This window comes from Ctenopharyngodon idella, chromosome 2, assembly GCF_019924925.1.
Source record: "Ctenopharyngodon idella isolate HZGC_01 chromosome 2, HZGC01, whole genome shotgun sequence".
Classification (NCBI taxonomy): domain Eukaryota; kingdom Metazoa; phylum Chordata; class Actinopteri; order Cypriniformes; family Xenocyprididae; genus Ctenopharyngodon; species Ctenopharyngodon idella.
Genome location: NC_067221.1, coordinates 37,517,583 through 37,544,759, shown reverse-complemented (window position 1 = coordinate 37,544,759; position 27,177 = coordinate 37,517,583). Strand labels below are relative to the sequence as shown.

Below are 27,177 nucleotides of genomic sequence, written 5' to 3'. Positions count from 1 at the left end.
TTGTAGTAAAATTAGAGTAACAGTTTAATCTTCACCTGATTTAAAGAGTCATGATTGGGTGAAGTCTGGTTGGTTTCCATCGTAACATCAGGAGATCCATGTTCTCTTACAGTATCATAAACTGTGGAAGGATTTTTTGATTTTCTCCAACATCTCCAGCGGCCTTTGTGGCTTAATATTCTCCTGCAGACAAAATCCAATCAATATCAGACTCAAGCATCTGTTATCAGTGGCTAATGAAGGACAGTAATATGAAACTTACATCAACTTTTTCATAGACCGTAAGGTCATTCTGCTGGTCAGGGGTGTAGGAGTGATCTGAAAAGTGGGGGTAAACATTCTAAATCTCATCAGACTCTCTTCAAATACAATAGATTAAAGGATGTTTATTAAATATCTTTATTACTGAAAGCACAACAACTAAACTTTTAAGAAATATAATTCTAACATTTTAATTCTAGCATTTAGAACTTCAATAATTAGGGCATCCATATATGAATAAAAATGTTCATACAAAAAATGTTTGTAATTTCTACAGAAAAATACTTTAAAAATGCTACAGTAAAACATGTTAGTTAACAAACATAATGTTACCAAACATATACAGGTGAAAACCTGTAAATAGCTTAACATCAGATTTTATGTAATTTTACTGTAAAATACTATGAAAATTGATGGCTTTTGCAAGTAAAAATGATGAATTACCATATAATTTAATGTAAAAAAAAAAAATGGGTAAAAGGGCATTCCCAGAATTCCCTGCATTACACATCACATATGATTACATTTTTATAAATATTTTTTTTCTTATTCTTAAATTTGTGTTATCAGAAATGTACATTAGTGAAAAATACATTGTGTTGCATTTTATGTTATTTAGTTAATGTTTATTTAATTATTTTAGTGTCATGTATATTACTCTGATGGTGTTTTGTGTTTGTGTGACACTGTGCACTGTCTATATCTGTGTATTGACTCTGATTCATCATGTGACTTTCTATTGTACCACCTGTATTATTATGGTAGTTACTGGTACATTTTAAGATAAAAGCAGATTTTGGTAGTTAAAGTAGGTATATTAACATTATATCTCTTAATGAAATATACAGTTTTAAGCTATAAAATATACAGGGATCCTGTAAAGCTGGAAACATTGTTACAGTATTTTTATGGTAAATTTCTGGCAACCACAGCTGCCAGTTTTTTACTTTAGATTTAACGGTTTTTTTTTTACAGTGTATTAAACAGAAGACTTATATAATTTAATGGTTGCACATGAGACATTATTGATCTTTCTGTTTTTCTGTAAGAAAGACTAAAGAATTCCAAAAAATAAAAAAAGAAAGAAAGGGAAAACAAATAAACAAATGTTTTTTTTTTTTTTTTTTTTTTTTTTTTTTTTTACATTTTGAAACCTGAACTGATCTGTGAAAAATAGTGAAAAGACTTAGAACAAAATGTCATATACTCATAACTCAAGACCGGTCTAAAAAGTAGAATTGCATTACATTTTGATGTCAAAATTTATGTAAGGACTTTTTAAGTGTTTTTCTTACTGCTGAAATTCTTAATGGATGGCATAAGCTTTGTGCAAATAAATGATCATTGTATGTTTTATAAAATATTAAAAGGCATTTGACATACAGTACATATGTAAAGTCTTATATTTTCAGACAAATGTACTCTTGTGTATAGACATTCTGTACCTTTTTTTCTCTTGTAGAAACACCAGCCGATCACTGATGCCAACAAACTCGTTGTCAATAGGCAAATAAGGAAGATAAACCATGAGGGAAGCACTGACTGAAAATCAGCTTGTGGTATTTCTAGACATGAAAGATAAGAGCAAAAATAATCACTGAATTTAAACCAACAGGCATTTCAGTTCAGTGTTTAGTAACATTCTCTCATTTATTTTCTGGGGTATTTTTCCATATGTGAGTATATGGATACAATATGTACCTTGATCAACAGTGCAGAGTTCATTAACCTTCTTTCTGTCAGTCTTCCAGCTCACTGGGTTGCTATAGTTACACATGATGTAGTCACCACTGCAGTTCAGTCTTAGATTGTAGTTTTCAGATGAAGACTCTTCTGGAGAACAGCTGCTACTATTATAGATGGAGCTGATAATAATGTTACTTCCTTTACATGTGAAGCTACAGGGGTCAGAGCTGGACCAGCTTGAGTTTACAGTCAGAACTGGAGCTTCCACTGCATCTGAAACACACACATACTAAAATGGTTAAGGCCACATACACAGAGAACTTGCCAGTTTTAAAACTTGAGTAAACCAGGACCAAACATCATCATCATCATCATCATCATATTAAATTTTGTTACAGCATTTTGTCGCGCTCTACATAATTTATATTGTTTTCAAATAAAAATGAATATAATTAACGTGATCTTATATGCAGTTACATCATAGATTAAGCAGTACACATCACTCACCTATAACAGATACTCTGTATGTAACAATATTTTTCTCTGATTCTCCACTTGCTCTTGCTGTATAGAGTCCACTGTCTGTCTTCTGCATGTTCTTCAGTGTGAGAGAGAAGGTTTCATCATTGAAATAAACTCTGTTCTTGTAGGAAGAGTGAGGATTTACTTTAACTCCATGTATATACACAACTATATTCTCTGATTTATCTTTTGTCCAGAATAAAATATTAAACTCTGGTAGTTCCTGTGTCTGTATATCCAGTTGAACAGAATCTCCCGTCTGAACAAACACAGGGATCTCAGCACTGAACCCTGAGGAGAGAGAACATAATACTTTGATTACAGTAGGGATTTTTTCATAGGGGTGGCCAGGCAGGGGCCCGCAACCAGTCTGGGGTGGCACAGAAATCTTTATTATTTCAACATAAAAATGAGTCTGACTATAATTTATTGGACTGTACCTACAACACAACTGAATACAGTTAATTTGTACTTAATTGTAATTGAGATAGTAAATTAGGTCATGGAATGCTGAGTGAATATGACCATTTAAAAAAAAAATATTCCTCACCTGCAGGCATATATAAAGGGGCTCACACATAGCTAAATTTCAACTTGTTCATTCAGCTTGTTCTGGTTCTCAAAACCCCCAATAGCTTGTTCTCCATTGTTGAATCTTCATGGATGAGACATCCAGATAACTACATACTGTAGTGTAGTTCAAAGATTACTCAACCTTCATTGAATTTTATGTAATCAATGAACTCTTCAACAATTCTGAGTTTGTCTGTTTCAAAAACTAACCGAAAAAGTAAATGTTTAACTTTCTATATTGTCAAAATAAATAATTGCAACAGTTCTATCATACCTAAATTAAACTCAGTACAAAGAAAAAAAAAAAGTGTTCTCATTTGAATTCCCATTTGCAAGAATGTGAATAAGGGCGGAAGTCAACAGCACATACAATGCCAGAATGTAAAATTAATTATTTTATGCATTTAAATGTGATACATTTGTTTGTAAATTAAAACATTATAAATTAATGCAAAATTAGCATCTTCTAGTACAAATGCACAATTCTCACATTTATTTATGCATTAAAAATTACATTTCAGCATTGTGTCTTATATTGTGTTCTCACATAGCAGAATATTTTAGTCCAGAGACATGTGACGTATAGCTATATATAACAAATACATACATGCATGCATAGCTTTAACGCAGATTTAATCTCATTTTTGGTTATTCCATGACTTAATTGACGACAGAACTACGACGTTGCATGCTCGTAGTTTCTTTTGCGCTTTTATTTATAGTGAAGTAAGCCTAATACACAGTGCGCTGTATTTGCGCGTGATTGAAAAGTGCGCGCCGCGAGCACAGTATACCGGCTGATCCGACAGGAATGTAGGCTACGTTTTTTTTTTTTTTCTTCTGAGTTTTACTGACATAGATCTGACCGCAGATAAGGACTACGCGTTTCTCACAGCATCTGACAAGAGTGTCGCCCGCTTTCACACACGTCTTTCAAAACAAAAGTGATATCATAAAAAAAGGATTTTACGTTTGGTGTTGTTTCTTTGACTGCACACATTGCGACCCACTCAAAACGGTCTTGCAACCCACCAGTTTAGAAACACTGACGTAAGCAGTGGTGTAGTCTACGTGATACGCAGGTATACGCCGTATACCCACTAGGAATGTTCAAGGATTTCCGTATACCCACTTAAAAAAGCGCGAGGATACGTAACCATCCAATAAGTCTCATATTTCTCAAAGTCTCAAGTTTCATATTTTGCCCATTTTACTAAAAAAAAAAACCATAAATACCGTTTTGGCGCTCTTTAATGTGATCGTGACAGATCGCAGCAGCAGTTCAAGAGAAGCGGCAGCCTGACGCGCACGTGAACTGATCCTCTCCTCCGCTTTAAGTTACCAGTTACAGCGCGAAATAAACATGAATGAACATCTCAAGGTATGATAAAAGATACACTACAACTTAACGAAATCCATATCATGTCTCATATAATCGCTCAATCAGTGTTTCAACCGCGGAAAGAGGCTAATAACAGCTTGTAAACAATGTCACGTAGCGTCACATTTACCTCAGAACAAACATATTCAGTGACCATAAACTCGTTAGTCAGCTAGAAAAATGAACTCTAGAGAGGAGCATTTATCTAAATATATACACCATATTACATATTAACTATAATTTTTAATGTTCTTCAATAGCCTATATTATGCATGTTTGAATAAATCCGTCAAGTTGACAGCCACCATTTAAATGTTTATATTTCAAAAAACGAATTGGAGTAGAAATAAATTTAAAGTTAGTAGGCCTATTATAACTTTATTATTATAAAAAATTCCTTAAGTGTAATTTAAGTTTGTATACAAATCAGTTCATTTTAACCTTCAATAACCAACTGATTCCCATGTATATTTTACAGCATTAGTTTTCTTGAGAAAATTCGCCATGTTCTGTATCTGATATATACAGTATATCCAAAATAACTGATATTAACTCGAATTGCAAGTTAGTGAATTGAAATGCATAACTATGATGACAGACTGGCAGGAAATGGTGCAAAACAAAAAACAAAGGCCAAACAGAGTGATATTGTGACATACTGATAAGCTTCATCTTTCCATTATTGTCACACTCTAAAAAAAATGCTGGGTTAAAGTTGGGTTGAAAATGGACAAACCCAGCGATTGGGTTGTTTTAACCCAGCAGTTGGGTTAAATGTTTGCCCATCCTGCTGGGTAGTTTTATTTAACCCAACTATTGTTTAAAAATGACTATATGGCTGGCTTAAAATGAACCCATAGGTTGGAAAATCAGACACATAATTATAGGACAACAATAATAATCAAAAGGTGAACATTTATTAATAAACTATTATTATATTTAATATTAATAAATGTTAATTTCCAACATATTTTGGGTTCATTTTAAGCAAGCAATACAGCAATTTTTACACAATAGTTGGGTTAAATAAAACTACCCAGCAGGTTGGGCAAACATTTAACCCAACCGTTGGGTTTGTCCATTTTCAACCCAACTTGGGTTGTTTTTAACCAAACTTTTATAAAGAGTAATAATTGCAGCTTGCACTCTTAAATGTGCATTGAAACTTGCCAGCTGATAAAATATGCTCCAGGGACCAGATTCATATAACATCTCAGGCTATGTTAAGTGGCTGAGTTAGATGGTGATTGACACTAAACAGTAGAAAATCAGTCCAGAGTCTCTTCAGCTGTAAATGCCATTGGCTGGTAAAGTCTTTTGTTGATTATAATAAATTGACATTTTGATAAAGCATACATAAGCAGTCTTTCAGAATGCTCTCAATTACATATAGCCTAGATCAGATGCATACTACATGCATTAGTGAGTGTGGCGGTGCTTATGGGGTGTCGCTAATATCACAACATCATCATCATCATCATCAGTCGGCTGCAAATATTTGTGGTTTGCAGGCGTCAACAATCTTTTTCCATTCTGTTCTGTTTCTTGCTGCTGTTCTCATTTCGTCAACTGATCAAGCAGCGACCAAACGAAAACGAGTTTTTGTTGCCCGGAATGGGTGCTTCTTTTGTTGATTTCGGAATCATTGAGGGTTTTTACTCAAATTCGGGTGATTAGCCCTGGATTTGAAACCTGGTGCGAGGTAGGAACTGGCTGTACCGGTTGCACCAATGGTAGCGGATTTGGTTCTTCGAAAAATCCGGCCAGACAGGCAACAACAGATACAATATCACAACAGATCATCAAATGTGCACTTATTTCAAACATTTCAGCATATTTTCAATTGTTTTGGTACAATACACAAAATCACAAAGTATCCTTTTCACTACACAAAATAAGTGTTTCATCTATATAAATGTTTCATTCACAGTAACTGCCTTTCATAATGCTATTACTATCAAACATTTGATTTGCATCTCTTTTCGTTAAGTTTAATACATTTGTCTATTATTAAATCCAACTGAACTTAATGGTTAATCAATGAATCATATAGATTTCTATAGATACAGATTCGCATAGTTTCTATAGAACTTATTTGCAATTTCTGATATGGATAATCAAATGTAATGAATTATAAGCAATTTATCTTAGATGATGGCCACAATTTTTAAAGTGTGTGTCTGTGTGGTCCTGGTAAACACTGCATTGTGATTTAAATGTCCCAACAAGGATGTCAATTTTAGACCTTGTTTGGGCATTTATTTATTTATTTATTTTTTGGTCCCCATGAGGAAAACAGCTTATAAATCATACAGAATAACTTTTTTTGAAAATCTAAAACAATCAACGTGTGTGTGTGTGTGTGTGTGTGTGTGTGTGTGAGAGAAAGAGAGAGAGAGAGAGAGAGAGAGAGAGAGAGAGAGAGAGAGAGAGATACAGATACAGAGGGATTTGAAATTTGTGAACACAGAGCAGGACAGAGTAAGGAAAAAAGAAACAATCATTGACTATAACTTCAGATTGATCAGAGATGCATCAGAAGAAGGGAGACAGATGGCATTGTTTTACATTATAGTATGCCATGTGATACTGTACACAGATTACTATGGTAGAGACTGCCACATTACTGTAACTCACTCTTCATCTGTAAAGATCAACTACAGTATAGATTCAGTCATACAGTGAGATAATTTACTGTATTGGCAGCAAACACTGTTGTACACAAAACCTCATGACTGTGTCATACTTTACACCATTTGATAACACACTGAATATATAACATTATATATATTATATAACATCATGGATTTTATGTGAATTATGTAATTTAGGTAATGTAAGTGTATTTTCTAATTGTGGCATCTGTAGCCTGTGATAACTATAATAATAATTATTTCAGCAACAACAGTGATTTGAAACATGTATCTTGCATTGTTTGCTATTGAATTAACTGAATGTTAAAAGTACTAAACTGAAAGAAGATCATACTGTTGTGTTTCAGTGATTAAACTAAATGTTCTTATTAAATATCACAATGATCTTGTGTTTTGAAACAGTGATTATAACTAGAAGGAAAGCATGAGATCAAGTTTTGAAAGAATGACTAGCTGTGTTACAAGTGTGATCAGTTTGGTTTTTTGTACTAAGAGTTTTGAAAATGTACACCTTAGATGTGAAAATAGTACCAAAGTGAATAAAAAACTATTACCTAAATTACACAATTGCCATAAAATCCATAAGGTTTGTAATAGTATCTATTCAGTGTGTTATCAAAGGATGTGATGAAGTTATGAAATGGCCATGAGGTTTTGTGCGAGGAGAGAGTTTGCTGCCAATACAGTAAATGTTATCATTCCATAGACGTAATGGTTTTTATACTATACAAACAGTATATTCTATCCCCCTACACTAACCCCTAAACCTACCCATCACAGAAAACTTTGATATTTTAGATTTTTCAGATCATTCTGTATGATTTATAAGCTTGTTTTCTCTTGGGAACCAAAAAAAAAAAAAAAAAATGTCCCCACAAGGTCAGAATTTACTGGTTTTACTATACTGGTGGGGACATTTGGTCCCCATAACATAGGAAATACCATGACCACACACACACACACACACACACACACAAACACTTTGAACATAGTGGTTATAATCTAAGATAAATTGCTTATAATGTAAAATTAAAATTCATTAGCCTACTTATTATCCGTATTGGAAATGTCAAACAAAGAAACTATATCTATAGAACCTGAATCTATAGAAATCTATAGATGTACCAAATTATTAATTAACCATTTAGATCATTTACCAATTGTTTGTGAAAATTGCACCAAAACAATTTAAAAAGAAACTGTAAATAGACTAAACTGTAAGAAGATCATACTGTTGTGTTTCGGTGATTAAACCAAATGTTCTTATTACATATCACAACGATCTTGTGTTTTGAAACAGTGATTATGTAGAATAAAAATTAGTACAACTAGAATGAAAGCATGAGATCAGGTTTTGAATGAATAGCTGTGTTACAAGTGTGATCAGTTAGGAGATTTGTACTAAGAGTTTTGAAAATGTACACCTTAGATGTGAAAACAGTACCAAAGCGAATAAAAAAAAACATGTAAATCACCCTAATTTATGAAGACTGATTTTTGCTGCAACAAATCAGTTAAATTAAATCCTGGCAACATTAAGTGAAACATTTTTGAAGTAAAACCAAAATAATTTCAATAAGACTCAATTAATCTGTCAAATAAGACTGCCATCTAAACAAAAACAAAGTGAAACTAAACTAAGAATTAAAAGTTAATTCCAGAAAAAAACTTAAAACCTCCTTTCACTTCAGTGATTGTCACCAGAAGAAAAATCATTAATCAAAGGTTTTTTTTTATCATTGTAAAAAGATTATATTTTGTACCTGTTTTAAGGAGAGAAATGAACAGGAGCAGCCTAAGCGCCATTGTAGAAAACAGAAATGCCCATGCGGGTCTTTCGATAAAGGAAGTTAGGCTATATGAGAAGCTATGTGACTTCAGCCTCAACCACATGTGAAGAGAAACTGTCATCATTTTTCTGAGAGATCATCAAACTCCGATTAGCTCTTGTGCTTATTAAAATCATGATCGCATGGGGTCTATTGACAGGAAAAGTGCAAATATGAAAATGTCTTTTGAGCTCATGTGAGAAGAAATTCACCCCTAAAGAGTCAAAGTCAAAGATGACCCAGAACAACACAGCAAAGTCAAACAACACAAAACTATTGTAATATTTTAGATAAATGAACATTGCTTTTGTTCAGCAGGGTTTATAGCCTTTCCTAAAGCCTGCAAATTTAGTTTGTTTGAAGGGTTGTATATTTCAATCTAACTTCTTTCTTTTAAATTCACCAAGGGTCTTTCTTCAGTGTTCCACTTCACTGTTCACCCACGTCTCACTTCTTTACACCTGCACACATCCTGTTTGCACATTTGGTTAAGGACCCTAAATACACACGATACACAACAAGTCATAACAGGCACAGTTTGAGAAGCTTGAATATACAGATATAAAAACTGCTATAAAAGTGAGAAGCTTGGATGTTCATTCACAACCTATCAGACCTAAATATTTTCACAATATTTCTGAGCATCTGAATTTTATAGCTATAAATATGCATTGTTGTCATGTCAAACCTGTCTTTGATTGTTACATCTTAGGACTCTTAGTTTGCCTTTGTCTCCCTGGTTTCCAGTATCACGTGTTTACTTCATGTGTCTCGTTAGTTAACCCATTTATATCAACTGTGTCTTTTTTAGCCCCTCATTTACCTTTGTTCCCTTGTTCTTGGTTGTTTCTTGCTTTAACCTTTTTTTAGACTGTTAAGTTGGAGCTGATTTGGATTTTGTCTTCATGTTGTGGATTATCTTTTGGACTGTGTTCTGATTTTGGTTTCCTTTGTTTTACAGTGTTGTTTTCTTTAATAAATCTACATACAGCTTGCATTTGGATCCATGCCTTATAATTACGTGAAATTAATAAATCTGTCATTATTTTAAATGTGAAGCCTATATATGTTTGCACCATTATACTTCCATCGTGCAAAATGCTATTTTTAGCAATGGATTGCAATACTATCTAAACACGGCTGCTTTCAGAAGGGAAAACCTGACTTCCTGACTTTACAGGGTTTTTTTATTTGCTTTGGTACTATTTTCACAAGTAAGGTGTATATTTTCAAAACTCTTATTACAAAACTCCAAACTGATCACACTTGTAACACAGCTAGTCATCCTTTCACAACCAATTGCTTGTGACTGTGTCATACTTCACACCTTTTGATAACACACTGAATAGATACTTTTACAAACATTATGGATTTTATGCCAGTTATGTAATTTAGGTAATGTAAGTGCATTTTCTAATGTGGCATCTGTAGCCTGTGTAACTGTAATTATTTCAGCATCAAGGGTGATTTGAAACATGTATCTTGCATTGTTTGCTTTTGAATGAACTGAATGTTAAAAGTACTAAACTGAAAGAAAATACTGTTGTGTTTCTGTGATTAAACCAAATGTTATCTTTACATATCACAACGATCTTGTGTTTTGAAACAGTGATTATGTAGAATGAAAATTTGTTCAACTAGAGTGAAAGCATGAGATCAGGTTTTGAAAGAATGACTAGCTGTGTTACAAGTGTGATCAGTATGGAGTTTTGTACTAAGAGTTTTGAAAATATACACCTTAGATGTGAAAATAGTACCAAAGCAAATAAATAAATAAATAAATAAATAAAAAACTGTAAAACACATGATCATTGTGATATATAACAAGAACATTTGGTTTAATTACCGAAACAACAGTATGATCTTCTTTCAGTTTAGTACTTTTAACATTCAGTTAATACAATAGCAAACAATGCAAGATACATGTTTCAAATCACTGTTGTTGCTGAAATAATTATTATCATAGTTATCACAGGCTACAGATGCCACATTAGAATATACACTTACATTACCTAAATTACATAATTCACATAAAATCCATAATGTTTGTAATTCAGTGTTATCAAAAGGTGTGATAAAGTATGACACAGTCATGAGGTTTTGTGCTAGAACAGGGCATGCTGCCAATACAATAAATGTTCTCACTGCACCATATGACTGAATCTATACAGTAGTTGATCTTTACAGATGAAGGGTGATTTATAGTAATGTGGCAGTCTCTATACCATAGTAATGCCTCTGTTTCCAGTGTCACATGACATACTATAATGTAAAATTATGTTGGTTTCCCATGTTTTATGGGGACTTTCCATAGACATAATGATTTTTATATTTTATAAATGCTATATTTTATCACAGAAAACTTTCTGCATTTTTACATTTTATAAAAGTTTCATTTCATATGATTTATAAGCCGTTTTCCTCATGGGGACCAAAAAAAAAATGTCCAAACAAGGTCTAAATTACTGGTATTACCATCCTTGTTGGGATATTTTGTTAACAACGCAGTGTTTACCAGGACCACAGACGCACCGGGTTGTTGTATTGCAGGTGATTGAGGAGGTCGTGGATGACCGCAGCTGAAGCACACACACTTTGGCTGGCGAGTGGAGAGAGATCAGAGTCTGATAAGGAAGACACTGGAGACACAGAGGATCAGGGAGATGCTGTATGGGAAATTAATCTCATAACGCTGCAGTCTTTATACTTTACAGTTTTATTCTAGGGCATTAAGCTTTAAATTATGCATCAGATTAGACTAGAATAGACTTGAATTATTAAAGAATAGACTTTGAACTATTTGTATTCACTTGTACTTTGTTGCAAGCATGTATGCTATATAGGCTACTGTGTGTAAATCTATATATGTTCTCTGCGAAGCACTTTATAAACAATGTTTTTTTTTTATAAACATTTTTATTTTATTACTGTAACTGTGATAATTTTGTTACATAAAAAAAAATAGATAAACAGTTCTCTCCTAAGTCAACATTTATTATTTCAATAAACAGTAGACTATAGGCCTACTAATAATCACCCAGTGCACAACTTTTTTACGCAAACATGAACACTTCATTTCGAATAACCAGTTAAAAAAGGATACAGCTTTTCTTTGTCAACACATAATTACATCAAGTGGTCCCTGAGATCCAGCATAGCATCAGAATGCAAGTCCGTTTCGGAAGTAAAAACATTAATTCCCTTTCGAGGGAACTCGCGCTGCGTCGCCGTGGCAACGCTTTGGGGATACCCTCCAGCGTAAGCGCTCCTGAAGACGTGTACAACTAGTCCAATCGTGATTGGTGCAACGTCATCCCATGACGTATGCCGGCGGAACGCGGAAGCTATAAAAGAGCTGTCAAACACAGCTGTTTCAGCTTTCTGATCTTCAGCAAGCGTTCTGTGTCTCTGTCCGTCTTATTTGGTGTTGTTTGTCCCGTAGAGAAAAATAAAAAGCTATATATTACTAGAAATGGCGAGTGAAAGCAGTGAGCAGAACTTTAGACCGTGCATTCCTCCCTGCCAGCGCTTTATAACGCAGGGAGATGCACATGAGTTTTGTGTTTACTGCATGGGAGTGGAGCATGCACGATCAGCCTTTGAGAAGGCTGACTGCCCAGCGTGTGAAGCATTCCCTGTTAAAACGCTCTGCTCCCGACTGGCTTTATTTTCTGAAAGTGGCCAGTTTGGTGTTCCTCGCGGCTCAGGTCCCGCGGCTGCTGAGGCAGCTTGCCGCCTGCAGTCGTGGGGTTCGCAGATGGACCTGGCGGCGGGGGTTGAGACGGCTGCGGCCCTTTCTCAACCCTCAACCGCTGGGCCCAGTGCTCAATACCGGGATCCGGAAGCCCGCTCCGCGGCTTCTTCCGCCCCGTGCAAGCCTTTAATGCTGAGTCCATCTGCTTCTGAGGAGGTGGATGTTCTCAGTATTGATTGTGATATGAGTGATTTGGGTGACTCGCCAGCCCAATCACCACAGTATGAGGAGCTTGTGGAGGTTGTTTCTCGGGCCGTGGCGAAATTAAACATCGATTGGCCAGCCGAGAGACAGGAGGAGCGTAGTAAAAGCAAGCTTGATGAACGTTTCCTCCAGTCAGCACAACGACCTCCACGTCGGGGTTTGCCGTTCTTCCAGGATCTCCACACCGAGGTGGCGAGATCCTGGAATAAACCATATTCATCGAGGCTTTCGAGCCCCACCGTCCATCTTTATTCATCCCTGGTGGGGCTCAAACAGAACGGTTATGGGACGATGCCCAGGGTGGAGGATACCCTGGCGGCGTATTTGTCTCCTGACGCTGCGTCGTCCCTCAAAGCCCCGACACTGCCCACCAAACCATGCCGAACTACATCATCTTTGGTGGGCAAGGCGTATATGGCAGCAGGTCAGGCCGGTGCCTGTTTACATACGATGGCACTTTTACAAGCTTATCAGGCCGACCTGCTGAGGGAAATGGATGAGGCGGAGGAGGTGCGGCCCGACGATATTAAAGAGCTCCGTCGGGCCACTAATTTATCTCTCCGTGCCACAAAGGAGACGGCTCGTGCCATCGGCCGCTCCATGGGAGCTTCAGTGGCAACGGAGAGGCACCTCTGGCTGAACCTCTCGGGCATTAAGGAGAGGGATAGAACTTTCCTCCTTGATGCCCCGCTGTCGCCATCTGGTCTCTTCGGCGACGCCAAAAAAACAGGCGGCAGCATTTCAGAGGTTCATCCCGCTAAAATCCAAATCCCAAGGGGCTGCACCCAAAGTAGCTTACATCCAGATTACATTCATACTACACATTCATACTATATAGAACATAGCCTACTTTTTTGGCACTGTTTTATTATTTATTTAAAATAAGTACCTACTCAAGCGAGTATGCGATTTGGCCATTATGAATCGGAAATGGTTCAAGTGTGTGCTGTTGACTCGAAAACTACTCGAACAGATTCAGGGGCTGTTTACACGACACCGTTTTTAACTAAAAACCTTTTATGCATTTTGGTGGCCTGAAAACGCAAACGCTAAATGCATAGTCTAGGAGATCATTTCACCGGAAATACAGAAATAAGCCGTAATTTTTAGATTATAATTTCTATTACATTAATACTAGTACTGTTTCTACTAATAAAGCCAATCTCCGGGGGCCCCAAAAGTGCGTGGGCCCTTATAATTGTCCTAACTTCCCCCCCCTTAGCGATGCCCCTGCACAAAGGCAAATAGAGCAGCAAAAACCTACAGTAGCACTTACATATACTTTTATCTAGTAACAATGCAGACTACCAACTTACCTCAATCAAATGAACACTCTGGTTAAATACATAATTTTCCCGCCAAACAGATATGGGGGAGAACCATTTTATCAGGGTATATCTTATTCCAACAATGCACATTATATCAATAACATTAAAACAACCTTTTCTTTTCCCCAAGCCAAATAAATACACTAAGCACAGTATTAAGCAAATTAAACTATTACAATAATAAACATACAGTAAACAAACAAACATCAAAATTACAACATGTGTAATCAACCAGGATATAGCTGAATCAACAGGTAAGCAAAGAACTATACAGTAAAACAGACCAATAGTACAGTAACAGTAAAACATTACACCATGGGCTGGTTTCACAGACAAGGCTTGGGCTAAGCCAGGATTAAGCCTTATTTTAATTAGGGTATTTAAGTAGCTTTTAGAAAAAACATTACCCTAAAAAAAAACATTACTGGTGTGCTTCTTGACACAAAACAATGGCAGTGACATATTTTACAATGCAAGTTACTTTCAGATAAAACAGCTCAAACATGCATTTTAGTCTAGGACTAGTTTAAGCCTTGTCTGTGAAACCGGGGGCATATGATATTAAATGACCAATAAATACTTTGTAAAAACCACTAGACTCCTTGTCTGCGTCTTAGAGTGCATACTATCCATCCTAAATAGTATGTGACGTTAGTAATATTCAATACTATTTAGGGCAGATAGGGTGGATAGTATGCACATTGGGATGCAGGGATTGTGATTATTACACTTCCGTGAGTAACAGCTGATAATCAGTAAAAGAAATAAAAATTTACGTAATTTTACAGTTTTTACAATCGCTTTGGCTCATTTCTCAAATGAGACTTTTTTCTCAAAACAACAAGTTCAGATCAGGTCTCTGAGCAATTAGTTTCTTGCTCACATTAAATTTGGATTTTTTATTGATTTAAGCGATTTGCATGTGCAAAAGTGCAATTCTAAACATTCCTTCATCGTGTGAGCTTAGACATGCAAAATGATCCATTCAGTTACCAAAATCTGCCATAGGACTACATGCATGTCTGACATACCTATGGCATGAAATATTTGTAATGTCTGCTGAATTGACGAATGGCCTGCCATTGTAAAGAAATAGGAATAACAATCTTACCAATCAACCAATCAAGTTTGGAAGCATACAGTAGGCTATATGGAGCTTGCCCAACATCACTACTATTTTTGAACATGGAGGAAAGTCTGAATCCCTAAACATCAACAGCAGTTTATTTTTGTAGAAATGTGTTACATATAAACTGAAAATACACAGTTGCTTGTCATGGAAAAGCAATGGGAAGAATGTGTGGTGTTAGGGGAAGACATACTGTAACAGAATATGTAAAAATTAACAAGCAACTGTGAATTCAGTTTACATGTAATGCATTTCTACAAAAATACATGTGCTGGTCTTGGTTAGCTGGTTCAGATGTATTTAATTAAGGTTGAAATTAAACCAAAGAGTATAGAACCCAAGAGGCGACACTCTGATACTTTTGGGCAACAGTCACTAGATGGCGCTCCGGTAGCGCGGCCGCCATTATGGGGTGAAAATACTAAATGGACCATAGAATCCTTCACATCTTACGCACCCAAAATCGGCGAATTTCACTGCCAAATCAGAAGCGCAATAGAACAGTTTTTTAAAATGAATTCACCAGTAAATTGTATGGCTCCTACAGTAAATGTTGTATTGTTTTATATATGTTTTATTTTACCAGTTGTGGAATCCAACCATTCAACCATCCAACCTACTTTATTGAGTATTTCCATTTTATGCAACTTTACACATTTATTAATAGTAAATTAATAATTAATAAATTTAAGATCATCATGTTTGCAGCGAACAATATATTTCAGACCTAGTGGAGTAATAGTAATAATAGTATCACTCCACTAGGTCTGAATTGAAATGGGCTATATTGTTCGTTTTAATGGATCACGCTTCAAACATAATGATCTTATAATACATGATGCATTGCTGTGTCCGTTATCGCATAATTCCCACTTTTGGACACTTTTTCTTCAACGGACATTAGACAACACTGCAAAATCAAGCTGTTATAAAATAAATTATTGTCCAACATTCCTAATTTTTCTGATGCATGTCCTTAATTGGTAATTAGTTGGTATTAATTCAGTGTTTATAATGCTAATACTTGAACTTCAAAGAATTTTAACCCAAACTGACTTGGTTTCTGAGTAAAGGTTTTGTGAAAAAAGTGGAAGACTTAAACACAAAGTCTGTAAAATAAACTGTTAAAAGGATTTGATGATCACTAGTGAAAGTATTTTAATCTGTGTTGTCATCGTTCAGGTTGGATTTCAGATTTAATGTAAGTTTTTTTTTAACAAAGCAGCTGATATTGCCATAGAAACTAGTGGACTGACGAGTCGCTTTCACCACAAAATGGCGGCAGGAAACGCAGGGCCGCTGCTGGGAAGTGTCGCTTCTTGGTAATGTAGGCCTATATTCTTTGATTAAACTCTGCAGGGCTGTGGCCCTCCATGTACTATGAATAAAATCCATTGTCTCCATCTAGTGGTTATCAGTCAAAATGCAATAGGAAGACTACTGATTCGTACTACTGATTTTCATGTGGGGCAGACTGGGGTTAGTTGTTACACGGTTTACTTCATAATATTACTTTTCAAGTTTTTCATGTAGGTTTAAAAAGAAGTTTTTAGAGAAATTGTAATCTAATGTAGGCCTAATGGGAGAAATGGGAACGCGGGGGCACAGTAGGGCACTTTCACTTTCGCGCGCAATAGCCTGCAGTAATAAAGCGGCTTTGTATATTAGAAAGCTTGGCTCCCAATTCTTTGAACGTATATACATTGGCGTTCCGTCAGTTGTGCCCATAAACATTACATATAACATTACATATACATATAAAACCACATTTTCGGTCTTACATACTAAAATGATCTATCTACCCTCATCAGATGAAGAACATTCTAAAATATCTCTAAATTTGTGCATCAAAATTAAAGTACCAGCAGAGCGATTAGATCCGTGACTCATGAAGACTGTGTTTCCCCACTGAGTTTTCCAAAAATTGACGTCTGATTCACATGAATGACTTTCTTGAACAAAAATAAAATCTGTGTTACTACGTTTACAATACAAAAATAAGGCTTTCCTTTTCGTATGATCTCTTAAACCTCTAACATTAACAGAGGCTAAACTAAAAGAACATTATACAACAACATTATAGAACAAATACAACATTGCGAATATAGTACATTCAGATGTTTATAGTACATAGAACATACTTTTTAGCCCTCTCAAAACAAGTATCAAGTATTCAAGCTAAACTCTTCAGGGCTGTGCCTCTTTAGGATCAATGGTATAGAAAGGAGATAAAATGTCTCCATCTAGTGGTTATCTAGGAAGACCATCTAGTCACTAGCCTAATCACAAGTCTTCTATTAGCCTAGGATCACTAGGAAGACTCTTGTGATTAGGCTCCTCTAAGTCGGGGTAAGTAATATTGGATTTGCATTTGTACTGCATTAGCTTGTCTGGGTTTATATCTGTTTAAATTGAAATTAATAATTATTTAATATAACATGGGAAGTGAGGCCCATATTATATCTGCAGTTTTATACTACTGATTTTCCTGTTGGGCAGACCGGGGTTAGTTAGTCACATGGTTTACTTCAGTTAATATTACTCACCGTAGGGTTATTTTTGGAAGTTATATTAACACAAAAATATAAAAAAGACAGTTTGGATCTGGATGTTTGAAACCAACGTACTAAACCAAAGAAAGAAAACACCTGAATTGGACAAACATGCTTGGCTGAATTTCAGAATAGCATACTGTTCTATGTGTATACCCTGTATAACTATGTGGCAGAGATGGTAAGATTAGGATGCCATTTTGAGATCAGCCCTTGTGAAACGTCCCCATGTGACAAACAACCACAGTTTCATTTTATGCGTCATCAGATGAAGTGGTGGTTGGTTTTGGTTGTTTGCACACCATTGCATAAATTGTACGTTCTGTTTCAGGGGGGTCTGCACGTTTTTGGTGTTGTCCTACTGTGCAGTACATTGTGTTGGGCTGATTATCTCCTGTTTCTTCTTGTGTGTGTTCTTGAACCTTAAGAAATACATATAAAAAGTGGTATTTTAAATGTCCCCTGAATAATCATGCTTAGCTGAAACATTACTAAAATAAAGACAATTTAATAAAACATTCACTAACCTACAGTTTATAGAACAAGCATTTCATAAAAGGCTTTTTTTAAAAATAATATTAGCCTGTTAACATTTAGAATATTCTCACCTGTTCTGGAACATCATATGTATTAGCATCACTGTTGGTTTTCTGCATTTCTTGAGCCTGAATTTTTTAAACGGAAAAACTTTATTTAAAACGTTCTATCAAAGAGTAATAGTATGTGTATATGGAGTACACGGACACTGGCTTTGGCTTGCCACGCTGTGATAGGCAACTTAAAAAGGGGGCAACCCCAGCTGAGAAGCGAGTCTCTGGTTGGGCTCCATTGAATAGGGCAGATAGCTGAAACAACATGGAGACACAACAAGAGCAATACAGAGATTATAGCAAGGACTAAATAAGTGCAAAGCACAGAACAAACAGGCACAAAACAATCCAGAAAACACATGAGGAAACGAAACAATACACAGGGTGAAAAGCATTAGAGGAAGGTAACACAATTACAGTAGTCAAACGGACTAGACTAATTCTGAATTCGGAACTGTAGCATACTACTCTTACTATTGTTACCATATATTTCTATGGCAGCAATAGTAAGTTTAGTATGCTAGTATGCTGTTCCGAATTCAGCAAAGGACTAAACGAGTGGACTTGGCAAAAGGAAACAAGGAAGCAGGACAAGGGAAGCAAATTGTCAATCGGCTGTGTCTAAAATCGCAAACTTCTCAACTTTATAGTAGGTGAAAAACAGTATTTGACAAGAGTATGTCTGAATTCACAATACTCATAAAAGAGTAGCAAAAAGTACACGGATGACTTAATACTTCCATCAAGGTTCTGAAGTGTGCATACAATGTAGACTTTATTATCCCATGAGGCCACAGGAGAGGAACTGTTAATGGCTGTGAAGCAATGTAACTGACCATGGTAGGTCACATGATAATGACAACATGGTGAATGTAGTTCATACTACACACATTCATGCATACTTTTTTAGCAGTGAGAAAGTAAGTACTTATTCAAAATAAGTACCTACTCATAAGAATGTGCGATTTCAGGCGCAGCCAAATATGTGCTCATGAACAAAACAAACAAAGATACATGAAACGCAAACAGGGCTGCCAGGGCAGAACCCTGACAGATTACTTAGGGATCATGATCATTAAACATATGCTTTATTTATCAAAAGTGACTTTTTCTGAATTCAGTTTTATTGACTACTTTGTTTTTTATTATTTGAAACACTACATTTTGCCACTTTACTATATTGTTTTTTGGTAACACTTTATTTTACAGTGTCACATGTTACGCATTACATGTAGTTACTGTAGTATTAACTATAAATTATGTATAACTACATGCAACTAACCCTAAACCAAACCCCAATCATGACCCTGCTATAGTAAGTACATGTAGTTAATTATTATTACTCAGTACTTAAATGTATTATTACACTGTAACAAGGAAACCTTAAAAAAAGCGCAACCGTTTTTTTTTTTAAATAAACAACTATTTTCATTGTGAACCTGAATGACGTGTATTATATGACTCTTGTTTTATTAGCAAAAGAAACAAATTGATCATCTTTGCTGGTGCCAGAAAGAAAATGTTAAATAATTCAGATTACTGTTTTTAGTTGCAGAAGGATTAATTCAGGGTTGGGAATATCAATGATTTCTTGAATAGGTTTAGTTTTCTTATTTATAACTGCAATGTGTCTAAACACTTTCTGCTGTGCAAAGTGATACATTGCCTTTAGGTAAGTTAAATAATGTGGTTATGCCTCTTGTTTTGATGAAATACTCCATGGTGATACATTTGCTAGACAATTTTTAACATCAGATATAACAAGTAAACATGAAACAAATTAATCATGTTGATAACATGAATAAAAACTTAACATGAATAGAAAGACCATCATGACAACATTTCCATGATGTGTGGAATCATATTGATGAATATTAATTTGAATCTTACCTCAACTTGATCATAGACTGTATTTTCAGCCTCTTGGACACCTACAAGGTTTAGAATGTTCAGTAATATATCAACAATGACACGTATCAAAAAAAAAAAGAAAAAGTAAATTTATAAAAAGCCAATTTGTCTGTACCAAACTGCTCTATTCGGTGTCTACTAATTTTTTAACCTTCTGCATCTGACTAGATAGAAAAAGGTTTCCTCATGTACTTAGTGTAAACAACAGGTTTAGTGTAAACCATTTCAGTTATTAATAAAGATAATGATTACATTAGTCTAGAGCAGTAACCCTTTGTATTGAATTAGATCTTGTTTTGATTATCTTACTCTGACTATTCTTATAATATTCTTATTTTTATAACATTTAATATAATAATATTAACTACTGAATTATAAATTATTGTTTGCTATTCCTTTTTTTTTTGGCACCAGCAAAAAACAAATGTGTTTCTGTCCTCATCCTATATGTGCAAATCATTGTAACATTCAAACCTGAATAGTTTGCATTGTTTAGGTGAATATGGGATAAAAAAAAAAAAATAAGCTCATAAACTTGGAAAAACTAGAATGTAGTTTTAAGATGAAAAGTCGTTTGAATAGTTGTTAGGATATTTAAATGATGTGAACAGAGGATATTGAGACAAGAGACAAGAAGATCTCTAAAGGTGGGAGAAAACAGTATTCTACTGTACATGATTAAAATTGATCAAAAGAGAAAAAAAATAGTGTAAGCCTGTTTTCAACTTACTTTTCAATTACTTATTTTAGTACAAAAGTACTTCATCAAATTGATGAACAGAGATCAGTTTTTGTATGGGTGAGGCAACATGGACGTACCTTTTTTACACTTGCAGTAGAGAAATACTAGAAATATTGTAATTGCCAAAAAAAGACACACTGCCACCAAAATATATGGCCAAGACTGGAGAGATGGCTTAGTCTCGTCATCACCTGTGATGTTCTCTGAAAAAGAGACACATATTAAGAACTACAGTTGTTCTTGGGTATTTTGAGGTCACTCTACAATTCAGCACTTAGACTAGATTTAGTAAACCAAAACGAGATCTTTGATTTGACAGATGTTCATTTGCACTCTGAATGTGTTGTTTGTGTGTGTGTGTACGCGTACGCGTGTGTGTGTTGGCCAGATACCTTTATTATTGACACAGAGCTGTTTGATCTCTATTCTGTCTTTTTTGCTGCTAACTGGGTTGCTATGGTTACAGATGATGGATTCCTCACTGCAGTACAGGATGAGAGTGTAGTTCTCATGTGATGTCACTTCCTCTGGAGAGCATCTGTTGTTCTGATAGCTGGAGTGAATCATGAGGTCATGAGCTCTGCATGTGAAGTTCACAGTACAGGAGTCACTGCTGGACCAGTTTGAGTTTACAGTCAGAACAGGATCCTCCACAGCATCTGAAACACACATTTGTTTTTAACAATATCATAAATTCTCACTCTATTGTAAACTGTAAGCAAATTCCAATAGCTGTTTACAGAATGTACTGTACATGACTGTGCATGACTGAAATCTTGCACCGAAATTTCACAGATAATGGAGTGGCAGATAAATGATGACATTTTTATATTTCATTTAACATCTTGTACTATAACACTGCACAGAATAAAAGACAGAACATTAATGAATCTATGATCTGAACATGCCAAGCAAAATCACACTCACCAATAACAGATACTCTGTATGTAACAATATTCTTCTCTGAATTCCACTTGTTCTTGCTGTATAGAGTCCACTGTCTGTCTTCTGCATGTTCTTCAGTGTGAGAGAGAAGGTTTTATTATTGAAATCCACTCTGTTCTTGTAGGAAGGGTGAGGTCTTGCTGTTTTAGATGCATGTATATATTTAACTATATTCTCTGATTTATCATTTCTCCAGGATAAATCATCAAACTCTGGTAGTTCTTGTGTCTGTATATCCAGTTGAACAGAATGTCCCGTCTGCACAAACACAGAGATCTCAGCACTGAACCCTGAGGAGAGAGAAAAATATTATTTTCAGAGTGCAGCTGGTGAATTTACTAGACCCATTGTACACATTTTTTCTAAAATGGGCATGATCAAATGAAAAAAAAGTTTGACATTTAAAAATACTGCATATAAATCTCTTCTTAAAGAGAGAAGAATATCAAAAATGTAATAACTTCTATAATGAGCTATTATCTCCACTGATTACCTAAATAAACCTAAACCTAAAGTTTATTAAGTTGTTATGATTATGAAAAATAAATAACAAATGTTACATTTCTTGTTACGACACTACAAACAATTATGCTGATCCTCTGTATTTAAACAATTCATTTTTATTTAACACCATTGTAACAGGTTTCTCATTCACATGAACATGAAATTGACATTACTCTTTGGCTTAACTCAGTGTTTTTATTTTTAAATAACATATCTTGATCAAAAATGGCACTCAAAAACAGTTTTTGCTGCCTGTTCAATTTACTTAAAGAAAACAAACTAATCAATCAAATTAATTGTTCATCCAGTTTACTTAATCCACAAGTTGAGACTACATGAATGATGGTATTTGTAGTGAGTTTATTTGTTGTGTTTGATAATATGTTTACATACTGTGTTATTTTTGTTTTGCTTTTGTTTTTTGCACTCTCTCTCTCTTTTCCACCATAATGCAGGTACTCTGATAGTCATCAGTGTCACATTTGGTTTGGTTGCAATAAAGAGCACAACAATAAAGAATAAAGTAGAACAATCTTTAATTACACACACTCAGGAGAACATAATTATAAACATAAATGAGAACCCACAAGGGACTGAACATAACAGAGAGTAAATATGCAGGAGATAACAGTGAACTAAATAAGACAGCTGAAAATTATAAGTAACCATAGAAACAAACAGGGAGCTATTTAGAAACCAAGGAAACCGAAACTAAACAGATCAGGGAAACTAAGGGAAACAAAACAGAACATCAAAATAAGAGTCCATAATTGTGACAATCAATCAAGGGGCCAGATTTATCCCGAGCATACACTGTGCGATTTCAGCAACGTTTTGTTTTGTTAAACTAACTCTCTCTGTATGAGTAAATTGCATATCAGATTTTCAAAATGAGAGAGACCACAAACATGATGATAAAAAAGTCATGGATTTAAGAGTTTTGTTCCTATAGTGTGTGGTGTGCTGTCTTAGTCACATTGTAGCATATATGAATAAAACTGTTACAGCCCCAACATTCTTCTGAGCAGATTCAATCTAAACATGCACAATCTAAACACTTTCTGCTGTGCAAAGTGATACATTGCCTTTAGGTAAGTCAAATAATGTGGTTATGTCTTTTGTTTAGATAACTGCATGGTGACAGATTTGCTAGACAATTTTAACATCAAATATAAAAAGGAAACATGAAACCAATCATTCATGTTGATAACATAAATATAAAAACTTAACATGAATAGAAAGACCATCATGACAACATTTCTGGGAGCATATTGATGAATATTAATTTGAAGCTTATGTTGTAAATTGACCCATTTGTTTCATTTTTTCCCCTTTATTTTTCTTTGTCCTACATTTCCCACAAATCCCGGCAACTTACATTACCATATATGGTGTACTACATTACCCATAATCCCCTGGTCAAGGTCTATAAATAGACCTCTTTTTTTTTTTTTTTTGTTCTTTTGCATTGGTGAGGTGTGGGTGTTTGAATGGACACCCAATTATATCCTTTGAGTCCTTTCCATAGGATGCGTTAAGTAAGTTTGTTTTTGACAATTGTATGGTTTGAATTTGTTTATTTGAATTATTTGGATTGGGTTTAATAATTATCTTGGATTGAATATATATTGTTAATGTTTATTTATGAATTGTTTTTATGAGTCTGATTATCTTTTGGTATGGTTTGTAGTGACTAAAGATCATCCTGTTCATCCTATCCATCCTGATCATCCCATCCTGTTAATTCTGTCCTTCTCTTAATATCTGTCATGTGAATTTGCTCCCTGTATCTCCATGTGCTTTGGGTCATTCAAAGTATTCAAGATTTAAGCATCCTGAACTCAATAAATTAAAGACTGTAAGGACTAGAACTTTTTCCAGTGTTTTAATCAGACACACCACCAAGTTTCTACAATTCTGACGAACTCTGGATATTTAACATCTGATATCCAACAGCTTACCTCAACTTGAGCATAGACTGTACTAGCAGCCTCTTGGCCACCTACAAGGTTTAGAATGTTCAGTAATATATCAACAATGACACATATAAATAAATAAATAAATAAATAAATAATAATAATAATAATAATAATAATAAAAAAAAAGTTAATTGTGAAAAAAGCCAATTTGTGTGTGCCAAACTGCTCTAATTGGTGTCTCTACTAATTTAACCTTCTGCATCTGACTGGATAGAAAAAGGTTTCCTCATGTACTTAGTATAAACAGGTTTAGTGTAAATCATGCAGTTATAAATAAAGATAATGATTACATTAGTCTAGAGCAGTAACCTTTTGTACTGAATTAGATCTTGTTTTGAATATCTTACTCTGACTATTCTTATAATATTCATATTTTTGTAATATTGAATATAATATTAACTACTGAATTATAAATTATTGTTTGCCATTCCTTTTTTTTTTGGCACCAGCAAAAAACAAATGTGTTTCTGTCCTCATCCTATATGTGCAAATCATTGTGACATTCAAACCTGAATAGTTTGCATTGTGTTTATGTGAATATGGGATTCACCTAAAAAAAATAAGCTCATAAACTTGGAAAGACTAGAATGTAGTTTTAAGATGAAAAGTCGTTTGAATAGTTGTTAGGATATTTAAATGATGTGAACAGAGGATATTGAGACAAGTAGATCTCTAAAGGTGGGACAGTTTTGTTCCTATAGCGTGTGGTGTGCTGTCTCAGTCACATCATAGCATGCTATAGGAATAAAACTGTTAAATCAGATTCCATTCACAAACAACCAGAGTCCCGAATGTGAACATGGGAAGAAGAGAAAGAAGAAATGACGATAATTGTGTTTGGACTGCTTTTTACAGCCCTAACATTCTTCTGAGCAGATTCAATCACTCTTAACACTCCTCACACCACAGGAAAATCTGTAATCAGGACTGTCATGATGGCTGTCATAAGGGGAGAATTGGGCCCAAAATTGGCCCAATCAGGGGTGGGTTTACCATTTGGGGGGTTCTATGCATAGTCAGGATGTTAGGACATAATTTTATCCATTGTCTTGCATATTCAAAATTATACAGGATCATTTTATCTGTAATCAATTAACCCTCTTGAGCAAAAGTCAAAAATTTAGATATCAAACATATTTATCTATTTGTCTTTTTGCAAAACATTTTGTTACAGCTCAATACCATGGAAAAACAATCAGCAGCCCAAAGAACATTTACATGAGGAACTTTGCCTATGGTTTTAACAAAAATAGCAGCAAAAACAACCAGACTTACTAATATACACTGTCATGTTCTCTTTACAACTAAGAGGAGAGCACTGTGACTGTTAATCGCACACAAACACAGAGGTAGGATGTAACAATTTGCCTCCTTAAACTTAATAGAACACTGCCCTAGTGGGACGTTGATGTAATAGCATCAATAGTCACAGACGTAGTTACGTTAATAGCCTATATGCACCCGCATATACTACAGTAAGGCAAGGCAATTTCTATAGCACATTTCATAAACAATGTAATTCAAAGTGCTTTACATAAAAAGGAAACAAATACTTAAGAATGAAAATGGAATGTATAAGAAATAAAAACAACAATAAAAACAGAGAATACCACTATCTGGATGGAAGAGACAGGGAGTTTCAGTCAGAATAACTGAAACAGTACCCTTAGAGACAAATCTTCCTGGACTAACTCCATCCAGAGCTCCATCCAAGGATAGCAAATGCTTACTTCCTAATTCTCCCAGCTCTTTCAACCAGACAGCAATATTTAAAATGCATTAAAACAGTCGGAAATAAAAAAAAAGGTTGCATAAAAGATTGATATAAAATACATTATGAAATACAAAATTATGAATACAAAAATGAAATAAAAACAAGAAAAAGAATTTAAAAGAATGAAAGGATGATGCATATAAAATAAAGTGCAATCTGTTCGGACATGGCACAGTGCTCAATCAGTAAAAGCATAGCTAAAAAGATATGTTTGAGTCTGGATTAGAATGTAACTACTGTTGGCGCACATGTGATTTCTTCTGGAAGCTGGTTCCAGCTGCGGCTGGCATAACAGCTAACAGCAGACTCTCCTTGCTTTGAGTGAACCCTTGGTATTTCTAAGTGACTTGATCCTGAGGTTTATATTCTATGAGCATATCTGCAATGTATTGAGGTCCTAGGCCATTGAGTACTTTAAAATCAATTCTAAATGCAACTGGAAGCCAGTGCAAGGACCTGAGGACTGGTGTGATACAGGTGCATCTCAATAAATTAGAATGTCGTGGAAAAGTTCATTTTTTTCAGTAATTCAGCTCAAATTGTGGAACTTGTGTATTAAATAAATTCAGTGCACACAGACAAGTACTTTAAGTCTTTGGGTCTTTTAATTGTGATGATTTTGGCTCACATTTAACAAAAACCCACCAATTCAATCTCAATAAATTAGAATACTTCATAAGATCAATAAAAAAAAAAAGAGGATATTTTAAACAGAAATGTCAGGCTTCTGAAAAGTATGTTCATTTCTATGCACTCAATACTTGGTTGGGCCTCCTTTTGCATGAATTACTGCATCAATATGGCATGGCATGGAGGCAATCAGCCTGTGGCACTGCTCAGGTGTAATGGAAGCCCAGGT

At 34.9% G+C, this 27,177-nt stretch overlaps 3 protein-coding genes across 6 annotated transcripts in view; all 3 read right to left on the bottom strand.

Annotated features, from left to right (window-relative positions):
* Positions 1-27,177, bottom strand: part of LOC127500653 (uncharacterized) — a 105,427-nt gene that overhangs the window by 8,909 nt on the left and 69,341 nt on the right. Inside the window, exons 3-8 of the mRNA XM_051871978.1 lie at positions 21,509-21,775; positions 21,194-21,319; positions 2,455-2,760; positions 1,963-2,220; positions 1,707-1,826; positions 263-318 (exon numbers count right to left, since the gene is read on the bottom strand). Coding sequence (XP_051727938.1) covers positions 263-318; positions 1,707-1,826; positions 1,963-2,220; positions 2,455-2,760; positions 21,194-21,319; positions 21,509-21,775 — 1,133 coding nt within the window. The remainder of the gene's footprint in view (positions 1-262; positions 319-1,706; positions 1,827-1,962; positions 2,221-2,454; positions 2,761-21,193; positions 21,320-21,508; positions 21,776-27,177) is intronic.
* LOC127500802 (SLAM family member 7-like) overlaps positions 1-27,177 on the bottom strand; it is a 70,317-nt gene that overhangs the window by 37,145 nt on the left and 5,995 nt on the right. Inside the window, exon 1 of one of the 3 annotated variants that reach the window (XM_051872332.1) lies at positions 8,841-10,133. The exons of the other annotated variants lie outside the window; for them this stretch is intronic. Within the exon in view, the coding sequence (XP_051728292.1) occupies positions 8,841-8,991 (151 nt within the window). The 5' untranslated portion in view covers positions 8,992-10,133. Of the gene's footprint in view, positions 1-8,840; positions 10,134-27,177 lie in introns of those variants that run through there. 3 annotated transcript variants of the gene reach the window in all.
* Positions 14,203-27,177, bottom strand: part of LOC127500847 (CD48 antigen-like) — a 103,281-nt gene continuing 90,306 nt past the window's right edge. The window contains exons 5-8 of one of the 2 annotated variants that reach the window (XM_051872404.1): positions 20,354-20,394; positions 18,618-18,718; positions 18,482-18,538; positions 14,203-18,295 (exon numbers count right to left, since the gene is read on the bottom strand). In XM_051872404.1, coding sequence (XP_051728364.1) covers positions 18,232-18,295; positions 18,482-18,538; positions 18,618-18,718; positions 20,354-20,394 — 263 coding nt within the window. In that variant the 3' untranslated portion in view covers positions 14,203-18,231. The remainder of the gene's footprint in view (positions 18,296-18,481; positions 18,539-18,617; positions 18,719-20,353; positions 20,395-27,177) is intronic. The other variant, XM_051872399.1, reaches the window with a different exon arrangement.